The sequence below is a fragment of the Phyllostomus discolor genome, chromosome 5 (assembly GCF_004126475.2).
Source record: "Phyllostomus discolor isolate MPI-MPIP mPhyDis1 chromosome 5, mPhyDis1.pri.v3, whole genome shotgun sequence".
Lineage (NCBI taxonomy): Eukaryota > Metazoa > Chordata > Mammalia > Chiroptera > Phyllostomidae > Phyllostomus > Phyllostomus discolor.
This window is the reverse complement of record NC_040907.2, coordinates 71,932,883-71,948,749: the sequence shown is the minus strand read 5'-3', so window position 1 is coordinate 71,948,749 and position 15,867 is coordinate 71,932,883. Positions and strand designations below refer to the sequence as shown.

Genomic DNA, 15,867 nt, shown 5'->3' with positions numbered 1-15,867 from the left:
GAACATTAAAAATGAACTTGCTCAAATTATTGTGTAATTTTTAGGAGTAAACCAAGATTTCTCAAATTCTTCTCTAAGGTGAAGTCTAATTTGTTGCACCTTATCATAAAAAAAAAGATATATATATTACGAAGGGGGAAATGCCACAAATGGTGTGGAAACTTAGCAAAACGCGTTTTGGAAGCTCTGGTCCAAACTAACTATACACATTTTTTTCCTTCAAAAATCTTTGAGCAAGATGAGTTAAATTTTCCTTTGGCATTAGCTACCAAATTCCATCCACTTTAAGGGACCCTCCCCAGGCCCGAGGAGCCTATGCCTCCAGACTGGGGCTCTAAGACATGTCTATGCTCCCACCTCTGCTTCTACATGCATGACAAACTAGTACTGAGCGGCAATCTGAAATTTCATACTGCACCTATAGCTATTGTAAAGAAACAGAAAATTACTTAGATTCGAAAGACTGATGTTATTAAAAGTCAAACTTGTTAAATGAGAGAGGAAAAAAAATTATATGAAGTTCAGAAAAAAAAGTAAGAAAAGTTTGGAGGAAAAGAAGATACAAATAAAATACAAAAAAATGACCTTTCTCGTCCCTGTGTTACAAGATGATTTATGTCACTGCTATGTCTTCTGTCTCCTCTCCCACCTGTTTTGCCTTCAACTTCAGAGAGCCATGCCTTAGGGAAAAAATAGGTAAAACTGAGCTTAATAAATATTTTTAAAAGCTCATAAAATATTCTACATTTAAAATGTGCTTTGAGTTTTTATGATTATGTAATTCTCAGAGAAGGGAAATCTTTATTCCAATTTGGTCAATGATCTACTTTATGGCTAATGAAAAAAGTTTAAATGTTTAGTTTTATACAATATTTTAAATTAAAAAACCTTCAACAAAGGACTAAACATTAGATACCATATGATACCTTACTTTCAGATCATGAACCCTAAAATTAAATAAATATTTGAAGATAATTCTAGCAAAACCAACCTATGATAATGAAGTTTATACAAATAAATTTATCTCAGACAACAAATCTACCTCATTCTTGTGGATTTCCATTCTCAGGCGGTCAATATTATTCATGGTCTCTGCTAATTTAGGCTGCAAACTCCCTGGATCCCCCATTTGTGGATTTTTCTCATATACATCTTTCATTTTGTTGAGTGCCTCTCTGAAAACAAAAAGGAAACCACAACACTAAATATTCACTCTGTATGTTCCCAGATAAAATAATTCCATGTACTTTTGGGGACTCACATGCAGCCTAGTCTGAAAAGATTCACATCTCTTTTAGTTAAATATTACCTGGTTAAAGATAATCTGACAAAGTATATAAAGTGTAATTTATGTAGATAGTCCTTTAAATCATCTGAAATATTAAAAGCAACATAGATTTAATTTCTCATTTCTCGCTTCCCAAATGAGAACATATATATTATATAAAATATATAAAATCTGTTTAATCAAAGGCTGGGAAATACTCCTCAGTATTCTTAAATTCATCATATCCCAAATCAAACCCATTATGATCCCATCCAGACATATCATGCCACCTTTTCTTAGTTCACAGCATCACTGTCCCCCCACCCATTTACGCTAGAAACAGAAATGCAACTTTAACTTGCCCTTCTACCTCTAAATTCGGTTTTGATTCAGTCAGCTCTCCTGGACTCTAACATCTGACATTATTGACTTACACTCCTTAACCCTCTTTCCCTTCTTGATCTCCTGGAGAATAATTTTCTTTTTGTTCCTCTTCACCCCTTCTGTTTCATAATCCTCTCTGGCTCCTTCCCTTCCTCTGTTCATCCTTTAAATGCATGTTACACAGAATGACACAGGTTTCTTCTCATCGTATCCTACACTCCTTCTTCAGAATGATCTTGTTTTGTTTTTCCAGTTTTATTAAGATTTAATTCACTTACTGCTTTAATATCACCTATCTTCAGATGATACTCAAATATGTATCTTTAGTCCTTCTCTCCTAACTTCTAGATTTAATTCCAAATACAACTAAATCCCTCAGCATCTCTCACCTGGAATATTATAAAATCCTCTAATTGGTCTTCCTGCTGCCAATGTCTTTCCTATATAGTCTACTCTTCATATAGTTTTCAATTATCTTTCTTTGAAATATAAAGGTGATAATATCACCCACTCTCTCAACAACTTTTGGCAACTCTCCGATACCTACAGAATTCTACAAAAAAGCATTTAAGACTTTATATAATTCATCCTATACCTTTTTAGCCTCATCTTCTGCTAAAACATTCCACACCAACTTCTAATCAAATCTCTCTGGCCTAGAGCTAATTCCAGGCCATGCAAAAACATTCACATTTCTGTGTTTTTATTCTTGTTTTCCCCCTCTTCCTTAAATGTTCCTACTCCTGGCTCATTGTCTAATTTCTTGTCTAACTGACAAAACCCTATTCTCCCATCAAGGTCTAATTCCAACATTCTGAAGGCAAACCACTAGTGTTTAGATGTCAACTCTGATATTTACCAGGTATCTAATCTTAGACACACTATGAATTTGATATTCAATTTCTCCATCTATGTAACAGGAACAACTTCAAAGGGCTATTTTGAGGAATTCAATGACATACTCCATGTAAAATGCAGGACTCACTTCCTAACACATAATAATTCCCCAATAAACACTAGTTTCCTCCACACCACCCTTCCTCTTCCCCCAAAATCTCCCCAGTTAAGACTTTATTAATTATCCCAGTAAGAATTATTTTTTCCTCTAGTTTCCCCCAGAACTTTACCTCTCTATTAGCAGCTATCATATTCCAGCTTGTATAGAAATTGAATAGCTTGAGTTGCATTTTTCCCAACTAAAATGTGAGTCTGTTAAGATCAGGAACTATGCTTTATTCATTTTTATATCTTCTGCCATCCTGGCAGTCTATTACATATAGGAAGCCCTAAATATTACATTATATGTTATAATTTTCCAGAGACCATTTATGTGTTCCTCTAGTAATATTTTAATATTTAAAAACTATTTTATATGGATATAATGTATAGCATGGTGAGTATAGTTAATACTATACTATATATTTGAAAGTTGCTAAGAGGGTAGATACTCATCATGAGAAAAAATTTTCTTGTTAGTATGGACAGTAACAGATATTAAATAAACTTATTGTGGTGATCATTTTGTAGCATATACAAAGATATGCTGTACAGGGAACTAACAATGATATATATGTCAAATATACCTCAATTAAAAATTTATACTAATACAACTGATCCTCATTATTTGCAGATTCCATATCTGTGAATTGTGCATTTGCTAAAATTTATTTGTAACCTCGAAAGAAAGATTCATGGCACTTTCACAGTCATTAGACATTACAGAGTGGAGAAAAATTTGAGTTATTTGATGCATGTGCACATTCTCAGCTGAGGTCAAACAAGGAGATGCTCTAACTTCTTGTTTCTACTCTGATACTCTAAATGAGTGTCCACTTTATGCTCATAGTTGGTGATTTTTCTGTTTCAGATAGCCCATAAGAGTAGTACTGAAGTGTGATCTAGTGTTCTTAAGAGTGAGAAGGCTGTGAGGTGCCTTATGGAGACAATATGTTATATAAACTTTGTTCAGGCATGAGCTACCGTGCTGTTAGCCCTGAGTACAAAGTTAGTGAATCAATAATATATATTAATGTATCTTCAAACAGAAATACATATAAAACAAGGTTATGTATAGGTCAGTTGATAAAAATGTTGTGACAAGAGACTAATAACTGGAGCCCTGCATTTTCCGTACTGGTATTCACTAATCCAGTGTTCAGTGACTTCATAGAGTCTAGCTGCCACAAATAATGAGAATTCATTGTAATGACATATTTATGATTAAGCATCCAATCACATGTGTTGTACAATTCTTCACAATCTCTTTAATCACCCATTCTAGAACTTAAGCTCCAATTTTATCTTCAGTATAAAGCACAGTCACCGAATCATTGTAATAACCCTTTATTCATCAAAACTCTCTATGTTCATTAAAGCAAAACTGAACTGCAGGAATATTTTTATAAAATTGAAAAAAATTAAGCTTTGAGTGAATGAATCTGAAGCCATAAGTAATCAAGCACTGTTTGCCAACATATTTTGCTCCAAATGAAGTAAGTATACCTTCAGGTTTCTATTGAACTCAGTTTACATACCAAAGCAAAATGAAATTTATGCGAGTGTAAGAGTGTTTAGCATTGGTGAAAGTACTCTTGATAATGAGTCATCAAGTGATTTTGTAAATTTTGGGAAGGCATAAATATATACTGTTAGCTCCAATAAGTAATATGCAAGCCAGGAAACTCTAATGTTTCATTTTTACTTGTGACATGCCAACAATAAAAATTTCCAAAGTTTAGGAATGTATTTTTCCCTCAAAAGATATTTTGATTAGGATGCATGATTCTTAAACTTTTTATACATGATATTTAAACACATCACCCAAAGTAGACCTGGAACGGAATAATAATGGTAAAGAGAACTTAATGGAAAAATACTTTTGGTCTGATTCCTTTTGTAGCTCTCTGTTAAGTTCATCGATGCGCTGCTGTAGCTTTTTACGTCTCTGTTCTGGTGGCAGATGACTGAAATCTTCTAGTGCTGGGCCCTGAAAAGAAAATCTACATCAGTATAGAAGACATTTTCATGAAATTTTATCTTTTATATATATTCACTATAAAGTAAGAATGTCAATTTTAAGTCAGCCCCAAACAACCTCTTCTAAGAAAAATAAATCCACATAGATATGTGTGTGTTAATTAAAACAACTACAGGGTCCAGCAGAAGAAACGACTGCCTGAGTGTGGTTGGTAGGGTAATAATATGAGTGTTATTAATTTATAGTTTCAATTTGGACATTTCACCTAAAATGTCATGTGGTGTGCTTGAGTATGATACTGTTACATTATAGAATCACATGCTTATGATTTTGTAATAAAAGATTTTTTAATAAAAAAGAGACACTATTTGTGCTGGACCCTGCATATTCACAAAGGGCTCAAATTCCAGTCAGTTTATAAAATCACAAAATAGGATGATAAAAATAACACCTGATACAGATCACTGGTAATGACCTGTATCACAGTATCTCCAGGTCTTGGTAGGGTTACAGTAAGTATATACGGATCTTCTTACAGCAACAACAACAAAATGGAAACACGTAACATTTCTCACCTATACAAATTATAGTTTTATACATGGCCTATCACATTTCCAGTCAGAATGTTACAAATGTTCAGACTGAAACTATGAAGTTTAGATAACTGAATTAAGTAAGCAAATTACCTCATAAAGATGATCTAACTAATGAAATGTTAATATTGCATATAGTCTTTGAATAAATACATTATTAAACCACTATTCTTTAGAACCAAAACATACTTGATCATTAAAAAACAAAAGATTCACTAAGTGAAATATAAACAGAAATCATATTCCATTAAGGAGTCTAGTTTCAATTAGCTTTTCCTACAACCAAACAGTATGCCTCTGTTGTTCCTGAAAGAATGGCATCATCCAGAAAGACAGACAGAATCCTTCTTTCGAAGTATGCTTGAAAATTTTTTAAAGCTTTAATATTAAAAAAAACTATACCATTTAAGAAAAAGTTCTAGTATTCAGATGTAAATTTGATTCAAATAATGTCTTTTGCCTCTTAAATGTTAATCATGTCACTGTTACTTTATTTTATTAGACATTATACAACAGAACCAATATTAGCAACTACTGATTTCATTTCATATAAACCCATATTTACATAGTTTTTATACATTCCCAGGACTTATAACGCCTATCTCATTCTTCTTTTTTCGTTTTAAAATGATTTTAAGAATATACAAGTTCAGTCTTTAAAGTGTTGCTGAAGTGAGCTCCCAAAATAAACGCATACTTGCTCTTTGGGGCACTTATGCCTATAACATGAATTAAATGGCTTTATTTCACTACATATAAGAACACTCCCCTTGCTTTTAAAAATGAGAAAATTCACTTTTAGGATAAGCCATGATCAAATATACATTTAATAACATAATCTCTAGAATTTGCCCAAGTGGTCTGAACATTATGGACATTTAACAAGCTTGCCTAAAAAGTAGGACATCTTGTCTAAGTGGTTTTTGTTCTTTAATTTACCAGTCACCATACCTGAGAATCTGTCAATCAGCCAAATTTGCCTAAATGAATAAATGCAAAACTTCCTATCCTTGAAATGTAGTGGTCAATTAGCAATATAACTTGTCAGTTTTAATTTAATTTATGGCACAGGTTTTAAAAACTATTACATATGTGCCAAAGATAAGACTTTCTAATTTATATATTTTTAATATTTCTTAAAATTTTTGAAAAACTATTTAACAAAATGAAGAAATATATTCCAATGCGGTTTATTTGGTAGTATAGTAATAAAATAAAAGCCATCTGTAAGTAAATTTACCAAATTTCCATTCATCCCTAATTAAAACTTGTTCTCAAATTTATTAACAGCCGATATCTAGGCACTTGCATCCCATTTTGACATTATAACCTGTTCTTTTATAGGATGTGAAAAGGAACTCCACTCTGTTTCCTATGGATATAAAGAAGTCCTCTGTTAAGAACCGCACCCCCCCCAAGGAAATTCAGAAAATGCTACACTGCAAGAGTCTGAAAAACAGTGGTTCATTTTTCTTAAAATAAGAAACTATGTAAGAACCCAATAATTTGGGGGTTAGGCCTTTACAATGTACTCCCAATAATTCTTCTAAAATAAATGTATAAAGGAACACTCTTTCCCTCCCTCTCTTCCTCTTCCTCTCTCTCTCTCTCACGCACACACACACACATTTCAATTATTTGTGCTTTTATTTCTGTTCAATGATGCAGAAGAAGCAAGCACTGACTCTATAGTAAAATTAGTAGGAAAATTTTCCTTCTTATTTTTTGGAAAAATCTAATGATTCTATGATAAACTACAAATCAAATTTATATGACCTTGTAAAAAGTGTGTTAAGAAAAATCATTTAATTTTCGTCCTATTAAAACGAAATTTTGTTCCACCATGTAACTTCCAAAATAATGTTTAACTATAATCTTATTCTCTGTAACATGACAAGGACTATACCCAGTAACATTTAAAAACTTAATGGGTTGATTACAGGTTAACCACATTATTTTTGAATTTTTATGACATCAAGAAGTACTGGCATTTGCTGGACTATGGATTAAATCATAAAAAGAAAAAATACATATAAGATGGAAATGTGAAGATGTACCTTACCACTTGTTTTGGCTTTAAACAAAACAATGTTTTGAGATTACTTAATGTTGGCACAGTATATAGATCAGCACATAAGGCTTACCATCTTCATCGACCACTGAATAGTTCAATGGAAAACAGAAAGAAATGGTAAATTATTCACGTGAAACCATAATAGAGAAGATGCAATAACCTATATATATATATTTTTTACAATATTAAAATAAATCATGTACATTTCACAATCCAAACAATTATGCCAGAAAAAACATTTTAAGCACATTTTTTGAATGCAAATTACTTGCAAAAAAAATTACACTGATGATAATGGGCAGATATTTTGTATATGCAACTCAAACTCAAAAAGTAAATAGTTATTATTCTATCAATAATCATGTATTTTCTTCTTTAAAGGAGAGGTTTTACTTATGTGGATGTCACTTATATAGTTCTTCATTCTCAAAATACTAATGTTTGAAAAGTTGAATATACAAGATTTAACATTAGCCATTTTAAAAGAAATCTTAAAAGTATTATTATAAAATGGAATGCTCTTTCCAATGCATTAAACAGAATACCATTATCTGAATTTTTATAGTTCAAAATACTGTGTTGAATTTAAATACATCATGGGTAGGTTTTAGGTCAGGGTAACATTCCTACTTTAGTTTTAAGGTGCTTTTAAAAAATGTACAGACACATTAAAAACATATTAGAATCAAAATAATAAATGAGTCACATAGATTCAAGTTTTCTATATGTATTTCCTGATAGACACAAGGATATGGACTGAACTTTATTTCGAAGATATGACTTCTAGTTTTCAGTTTTTATTCCAAAACCCAAATGCTCAAAAAGGAACATTAAAAATATAACTTCAATTTTTAGAAAGCTGGTTAAAATGTATTCTTTCTGTAAACGTGAAATGACATAGCCAGAGAACTCTCATATAGTCACATATACTGCATGTGCATATATAACGCACATTCTGTGGGTTAGCAGGGTTCTGCAACTGGTACTGCCTCTATCCAGCATCCCAACTGAACATGTGAACGCGTGCACACATGCAAGCACACACACCCATACAAGTACACACACAAACACACAGCCCTGTGACCCAGAATACACAGGAGAGCTTTACAAAGTTAACCTTCACATTTATTGCATTTGGTTAGTAGCCTCTAAAATTTTTACCTTTCCTTGCTTTTCAAATCATACTGTTTTAAAGAAGTTTGGGGAATGTCAAATAGAATTTCACATAAAAATATGAATTTTAATAGCTGACAAAAAATATCTACCCCTTATCTCTGATGAATTGGCCATATATATTAATGGTTATAATGATAAAAAAAAGATGACATATGCTATCCATTATCTTTCCAAATTAAGCTTAACATTCTTTAGACTGTCAGTAGTTTCAGGGAGCAAAACCACAACTTATTTGTGACAAAATTCCTGATGAGATTTAATGGTTTAAACTTTAAAACGATATTCATGCTTTAAATGTTATTAAAACATAATTTTATATAGGACAGGAAGCAAAATACCTAAGATATTTATCATTTATAATTTTTACCAGTTGATATACTAACATTTTAGAAAAAAGCAAGATAATTATGACTAAAATATCAGATGTTTCTGTGTTTAGCTAATAAAATTTTAGGGATACAGAAATCTCAAGTTCTTGTAAAAAATATTAGAAATATATAACATTATTCATATTCAATACAGACACGCCTTACTCTCATGTAATTATCATATACTTAGAACTAGAAAATTTCACATACCCACTATACCTTAATAAATACACAAGGGAGTGAGAAAGGAAATCAGGCAATTAATATTATTAAATGTATTTCATTTAAAGATAGAGAAATTCTGAAAACTACTCTAGATAGATAAATGACTACAAAAAGGTCTCTAGAAGTCTGTAAGATACTGAGTAACTTAGAAAACACGGCTCAAAGGAAGTAATTTGTTTCTATATTAAGCAGTTATGTTTGGGTGTGTATCAAGTATCTATTAACAGTTAAATCTTGATGTCACAGAAAGAAATTACAGGCCCTCATCCCTCAGAAAAGGTTTACTGGTACTGTGGTCAAAACACTAGTCCAATATAACATTTCTCGTATCCTTAAAGATACTGTGAACTGTATATACTAGGTTTTCCTTAAGAAAAATAAATTATAAATTTTTAGAAAAGCCAAAAAGCAGGTATTTAGGAAAAGTGATGTAACAAACATAGCTCAAAACAAGAGTTTCTGATTTGAATGGTACAATTCATTAGTTTTAAGAAAACTGAAGACTAATCATTTCATAATATATGTAAATCAAACCATCATGCCATACACCTTAAATTTATACAGTGATGTATGTCAATTATTTCTCAATAAAACTGAAAAGAAACGGCGACTAAAAAACTACTCTCTGTTTTTACAACACCTGGGGATCGAGTTTATTTTAGGAAATTTACTGTTGGCTATTTTTATGGAAAAATAAAAAGTACTTAGATGTGATGTAGTATAAAGAGTAGTGAGTTCTCTCCCATACAATATATAGGAAAGTTCTTGAGAGAGTAGATATTAAAAACTATCATCATAAGGACAAATTACTTTTTCCTTTTCTTTTTACTGTATTTTTATATGAGGTGATAAATGTTAATTAAACCTACTGTGGTTATCATTTCACAATACATGTAAGTCAAACCATCACAATTCAACTTACACAGTTATGTACGTCAATTATTTCTCAATAACACTAGGGAAAAAAGCCGTGAAGTCTTACTTTGTAAGCTTGATGGACTTACATGTAAGTTCAAGTAAAAACATGTAATGTGGCTTCCTGTTAAAGCTTATCTTCTTGGATTTTTCTATTTTGAGAAAATTCTTCAGTGGAAGAAAAACATCTCTATGTGTTACTTTTAAAATATATCTAAATTATCAAGTACCAATCAAAAAGAAAGAAATTTCTCAACGCCAAAGCTGAAACGAACTTCCCTTCCTGCTCTACCCCTCAATCTCCTGGTTGGTTTGTCATATTTTCAATCTTGCTACCATTTCTTTGTCATCATAAATAATTTAAAAAGTGGGAGGGTTTTGGCTTTCTGAAAGTAAGCCTTCAAAAAAAAATCATATGCTAATACTGAAAATTAAAGCAGTATGTGGACATAATGAACAAGCAGAAACTTTTAAGTTCTATAACAATAAAAATTAACATATAAAACTTTTCCAGTAAGAATGAATATGTCACATATTTAAGTCTGTCTCTCTAGGGCTCACAGTTCTAACTGCCGAAACTCTTTTTCATAGAATTACACTTACCTCGTATTTCATAACCACCCTATGTAGAGTACTGTAATTGTTCCTGGGAGACTGTGTAGGATGAACAGTTACACAAAAATATGGCTACTCAGTCTAATATTTAATGTAGTCTCAGTCTTCACAGAGAAGAAAGGAATTAATTCTACCCTCAAACTCAGCCAATAAAAATCCCATGTGATTTGCTGCCTATTATCTATTGCCTGTAAGTATAATGCACACTCATTCACGGGGACTTTACAAAATGTCATTACCTATAACATCATCCACATACAGAATCAGTAAGGTAAATGGAAAGAAGTTTGTTTCATTATAGGAAAAAGGGAAGTCCAAAAAAAGGCAGAATATACCAAGACATTACTTCTTCTTTTTTAAAGATTTTATTTATTTTGAGAGACAAAAAGGGAGGGAGAAAGGCAGAGAGAGAAACATCAATGTGCAAGAGAAACATCTACTGGCTGTCTCTCCCATGCCCACAACTGGGGACCTGGACCACAACCTAGGCATGTGCCCTGACTGAGACTCAAACCAGCAACCTTTCAGTCTGCAGGCCAGTGTGCAATCCACTGAGCCACACCAGCCAGGGCGCATTAAGACATTTCTGCTTCATTACTAACATCAGTTAAGTGTGTCATACTGTGTTAATGGGAATGTAGACAAATAATGTAATCCTGCCCTGAATTAATATTATCTTGTTCTACATGTGGCCAAAAGGAAAACTGAACTAAAGTAATTTGAAGATAGGACTACAAAAAGTAACAGCCAGGCTAAACAGAGAAGAAAATAAAGAAAGAAGAGAAAATGAAGAAAAGTGGAGAGAAGAAGGGAACAAGGAAGGCAGAGAGCACTAGCAAGAGGGAACCCAACTACAATATATCATTGTCAATCAGTGATTAGACTTCACGTGACACAGACTTGGAGTTCTCATCTGTGGGTTATCACATCTTTGGTTTTCATACATGAAAATAAATCTCATAAATGAATCTAAAGTATGAGTATCGCTATTATAAACATGCCCTTAAAAATAAAAAATAAGGAAAATTAGCCTAATAAAAGGAATAACACTAATTTATCAGTAGTATAATAGTTATTGATAAGAAACAGTTTAGTATTTGCTTTGTACTATTCTAAATTTTCTTATTTGCAGAGTATCTTTAGTTATAAGTAAATACCAAAGGCTGGCCAATTTTAGAAAAGAAATAAATTCTGGTAAAAAAAAACCTTACTTTTTTTAGTTCAAGAAAACAAATTCCATATAAACATTACTCAATAATATCTTCTATTCTCATAGGCTTTACAATTTAAAACCTATCCTCTAACGTATTATCTTAGATCTATAATCTTCATATTTAACATGCCTATCTTTAATTTTCTATTTAACTACTGGAAGTTGTGTTTTATGCTTCTAGAAGTAGGGCAATTAAAATTGAACTTGATTTTTTTATCAACGAAATAATGCTTTATAAATTGGCAGAAGTCATCATCAGTCACAAATTATTACATGAATAATTCCAGTGACAAATTACTGAAAGTCTTAAAAATGTAAATACATTACAAGACAATGGTGGACATATGATTTCACATAAACAAAAATATAGCTAGTATGATTGTACCCAGCACCCTCTTTATAATACCATTCTTTTATGGTTAAGCATTTCAAATGCTATAAAGAGGAGTTATTTTTAATTTGAGGGCAGCTATACTTAATTCTGTGGTGTTTTTAAACTACGTATTTATAGGACAGCGAGCCTTATAATGAGGGTGGAGAGTATTAAAAGCCACACTACACACACAATAGGCCATCATGCATTTTAACCCATTATTAAACTTACCCCTCTTTTGAGACTTCTGAAAGAAGGAATTCTGGGCTTCCCTGTTTTTATTTCATTCATGCAATAATGCACGGGCTCAATGGAGAATGTGAGAAACTGGGACCCATTAGGAGTACTGGATGTGAATAAACTAGTAGGGGTTAAGGGTGGGGACTGTGGCTAATATGGAAATAAAGAAAGGAATCAATAAGCCAAATGTGCAGTTTTTTCTAAATGAAAATTCTACTTTTGGCAACATACTTTTCACAAAATATATCTCAAATAAAGTTTTCTATAAAAATATTATGAGAAAGTAAACATAGTTTTGCCAAAACTATCATTTAAAAAAGTCAAATTTACTTTAAAAAATGTATCATCCATTTTATCATTCTTTACAAACTGACAGGCTAGAAATATAGAGTATGCAAATTATAATGTCAGAGAGCAATATGACCTAGAATCTAAAAACTACCTTCTGATCTCTAGAATATTAGCACTATACATGCTTAACCTGTACCTGTCAGAGACAACGGTGGCAGCTACAGGTAAAGTTATCTGTAATAAGCAATATCCATTAAAATAAAGTATTAAAATGTTAGAACTGTAACTGATTATTATCACAAACAGGCAAAAATTTTTCATGACATTTGTGGCTTTCTTCTCAGACTATTTCTATTTCACCATTATTACACCTCATTGTTTGTTTAATTTCAGTATTCCTGGTTTTTCTAAACTCTTAGCTATGCTGATCTGACTTACAATCTCACCTTGCAACTTCTCAACTGGATGGTATTATGAAAAGCATGAATAAAGCTTGAGTTAACGTTAATTGTGCTTTTAAATATATAGATATAATTTGAGTTGAATTTTATCTATGTTCATGTCAAGATCATAAAAATATATTAGAAAAATCATGCATGCTTTAATACAGACATCAGATTAATTAAAGTACATATCTATTCTCCTAATATTATACTATTATAATCACTAAATTGTTACAAAAGAGTAAGCACTCTATTTGCTCATCTGCTGAGCTAGATTTATCTAAAATAAACAGCACATTAAAAGATAGGTTCTAACAAGACCAACATTTTCTTAGTAGAGATTTTTTAAAACTTCAACTAACCACAAACATTGAACCCTTCCCATTAAATATTCACATGGATGATAAAAATGACTTTATTAGTGTGATCTAGCAAGCCTAATATGACATTTAATATTGCTGTGGTCAATCATTCATTCCAACTGAGAATTGTAATTTTAGTGTTCATATAAGTAGATCATGTTTCTTTAGAAATTCTGACTAAAACTATACAAATGAAATTTCAAAAGCATATGATTTAAGAGATACTTAACAACTTGATATTTTATAGTTATTAAGTCGTACTCAAACGTTAAGTTCAGAAATAAGTTTTACTTTTAGGTATAAAACTCTATGTTTCTAATAAGTGAAATGTAATTAAATTATTCCAAGTATTTACTTTCTATTAATAGTAAGACATTATCCATTTGATAACTACATTGATTTAAATGACACTGAAACAAAATTATTAGCACAGAGGAACTTTACGACTTTTACCTTGGGCTTCTTTCCAAACAGCCACAACTTGCCCTTGGCCTTGCCTACTGTGGTTTTGGCATCCACCTTCCCACTTTCCTGTTTGGATGCACTGATAGTCCCATCAGAAATGGTTCTATAAATATGCTGACTGTAATCTTCAAATGGACAGTCTCCTGGAGGTTCAAATCCAGACTTGAAGGAGTCTACTACCATTTGAGAGTCCTATATACAAGAAACATGTTTTAAAAACCATTCCATTTGCTCATAATAACACACTAGCTTTCAAAACTTTAAATTATTAAAGAAAACAATAAAAAATTTAAATAACTCTACAGTAATCATTTAAGGACTAAAGTATATAATCTCTTCCTGTGAATTTGTAATAAACCTTATTTTAACCCCAACAGAAAAAACACTAATTTATAAATTACCACTTTATTAATTTGTAATATTCACAAATGTTCTCACGCTATCACTTTAACCCACTGAAATTCATTTGAGGACTAGTTAGCAGGTAAGAAAGATCTAATTATAAGAAATTTCAAAGGAAAAAAGTCTTTTTGCTTTGGGATGTCTACAAAGAAGTTGACCTTTGGAACAAATAAAAGGGTACCTAATTGGTACCCTTTTATTTGTTCCATTGGGTAAGAGAGTATAAGACAAGTAGGCTTTCATTCATCCAATGAAGATAAATAAAATACTATATTAAATACATAATCAGAAATGTTAACAGAGCAATGGAGAAAGATCTCACAAACAGTACTGAGTGCAAAAAGCAACTCTGAAAACATGAAATTCAGTACCACTTATCTAAAAAATGTTTTTAGGACTTTATTTATTTTTAGAGGAGAAGGGAGGGAGAAAAAAAAGAGGGAAACATCAATGCGTGGTTGCCTCTCACGCACCCCCTACTGGGGACCTGGCCTGCAACCCAGGCATGAGCCCTGACTGGGAATCAAACCTTTGATCCTTTGGTTTACAGGCCAGTGCTCAATCCACTGAGCCACACCAGCCAGGGCCATTTACCTAAAGTAAGTATTATACATAAGCATTATATAGTGTTTTTTTGACATACATATTCCAAATAATATTCTCATAACATCTTATACTCATTTTTTTCAAAACAGAATACTTTATCCCTATAAATTCCTCCCCACCCCTAACCACCTCTCCTCTTTTATTCCCTATTTCTGATAACAGTATATTTTGTCTGTCATGTAGTCAAAAGTCATCCTTAAATGATACCTACTTTTGTCACTAATGCCACACTCACCAATCATTTGCTAAAGGGTAAGAAGAGTGAAAGCAGAGGAGGGACCTAGCTATATTTGTAACTTGGGTCCAGCCATACCAAAATACAAATGTACCTTTGAATTCCCAATTAAAGAAACCCAAAACACTCTTTTCTTTTAAAGACTTAAGTCAGAATTCTTTTGCTACAGGAAGGATTCTCATTAATATTGATATAATACCAACATGCTGTGAAGCCTAAAGTATGTGGTATATACATATCTTCAGTTTCTGCCCACAATCCTTTTTGGTCACTCAATCAACCTTTACTGGGAAATGACTGGGTACAAGACTCTGCTAGACCTTAATCAAGATATAACATGATTAGATGTATTTCCTCAAGAGAAGCAGTACTATGCCATTCCTTCTACTCATAATGCCCTCTTCTTCCTTCATCTTTCTCATGGGCCATCATTCCATACACTATCCATGCTCCAAGAGTTGAAAGCAAGTTCAACTCTTGTGTTAAAAGCACTCTTGATCAATCTGAGCATTTCCTACTCTAAATTCTAACTACATTAAGAGTTTAATACAGTTTGTAACATGGTCACAGCTTAGTTATGCTCTTGTAGTATAAGTGAAAAATTAGTGGGCACAGGAGAGGGGACAGGAGAAGGAACGGTTAG

At 32.1% G+C, this 15,867-nt stretch overlaps 1 protein-coding gene across 4 annotated transcripts in view; it reads right to left on the bottom strand.

The window, feature by feature from the left end:
- Nucleotides 1-15,867, bottom strand: part of FNBP1L (formin binding protein 1 like) — a 107,184-nt gene that overhangs the window by 7,214 nt on the left and 84,103 nt on the right. For 3 of the 4 annotated variants that reach the window (XM_028514079.2, XM_036026439.1, XM_036026440.1), the window contains 4 exons: nucleotides 13,970-14,173; nucleotides 4,528-4,637; nucleotides 1,043-1,175; nucleotides 586-680 (listed from right to left, as the gene is read on the bottom strand). In XM_028514079.2, the coding sequence (XP_028369880.1) occupies nucleotides 586-680; nucleotides 1,043-1,175; nucleotides 4,528-4,637; nucleotides 13,970-14,173 (542 nt within the window). Of the gene's footprint in view, nucleotides 1-585; nucleotides 681-1,042; nucleotides 1,176-4,527; nucleotides 4,638-7,365; nucleotides 7,381-12,411; nucleotides 12,571-13,969; nucleotides 14,174-15,867 lie in introns of all 4 variants that reach the window. The other variant, XM_028514077.2, reaches the window with a different exon arrangement.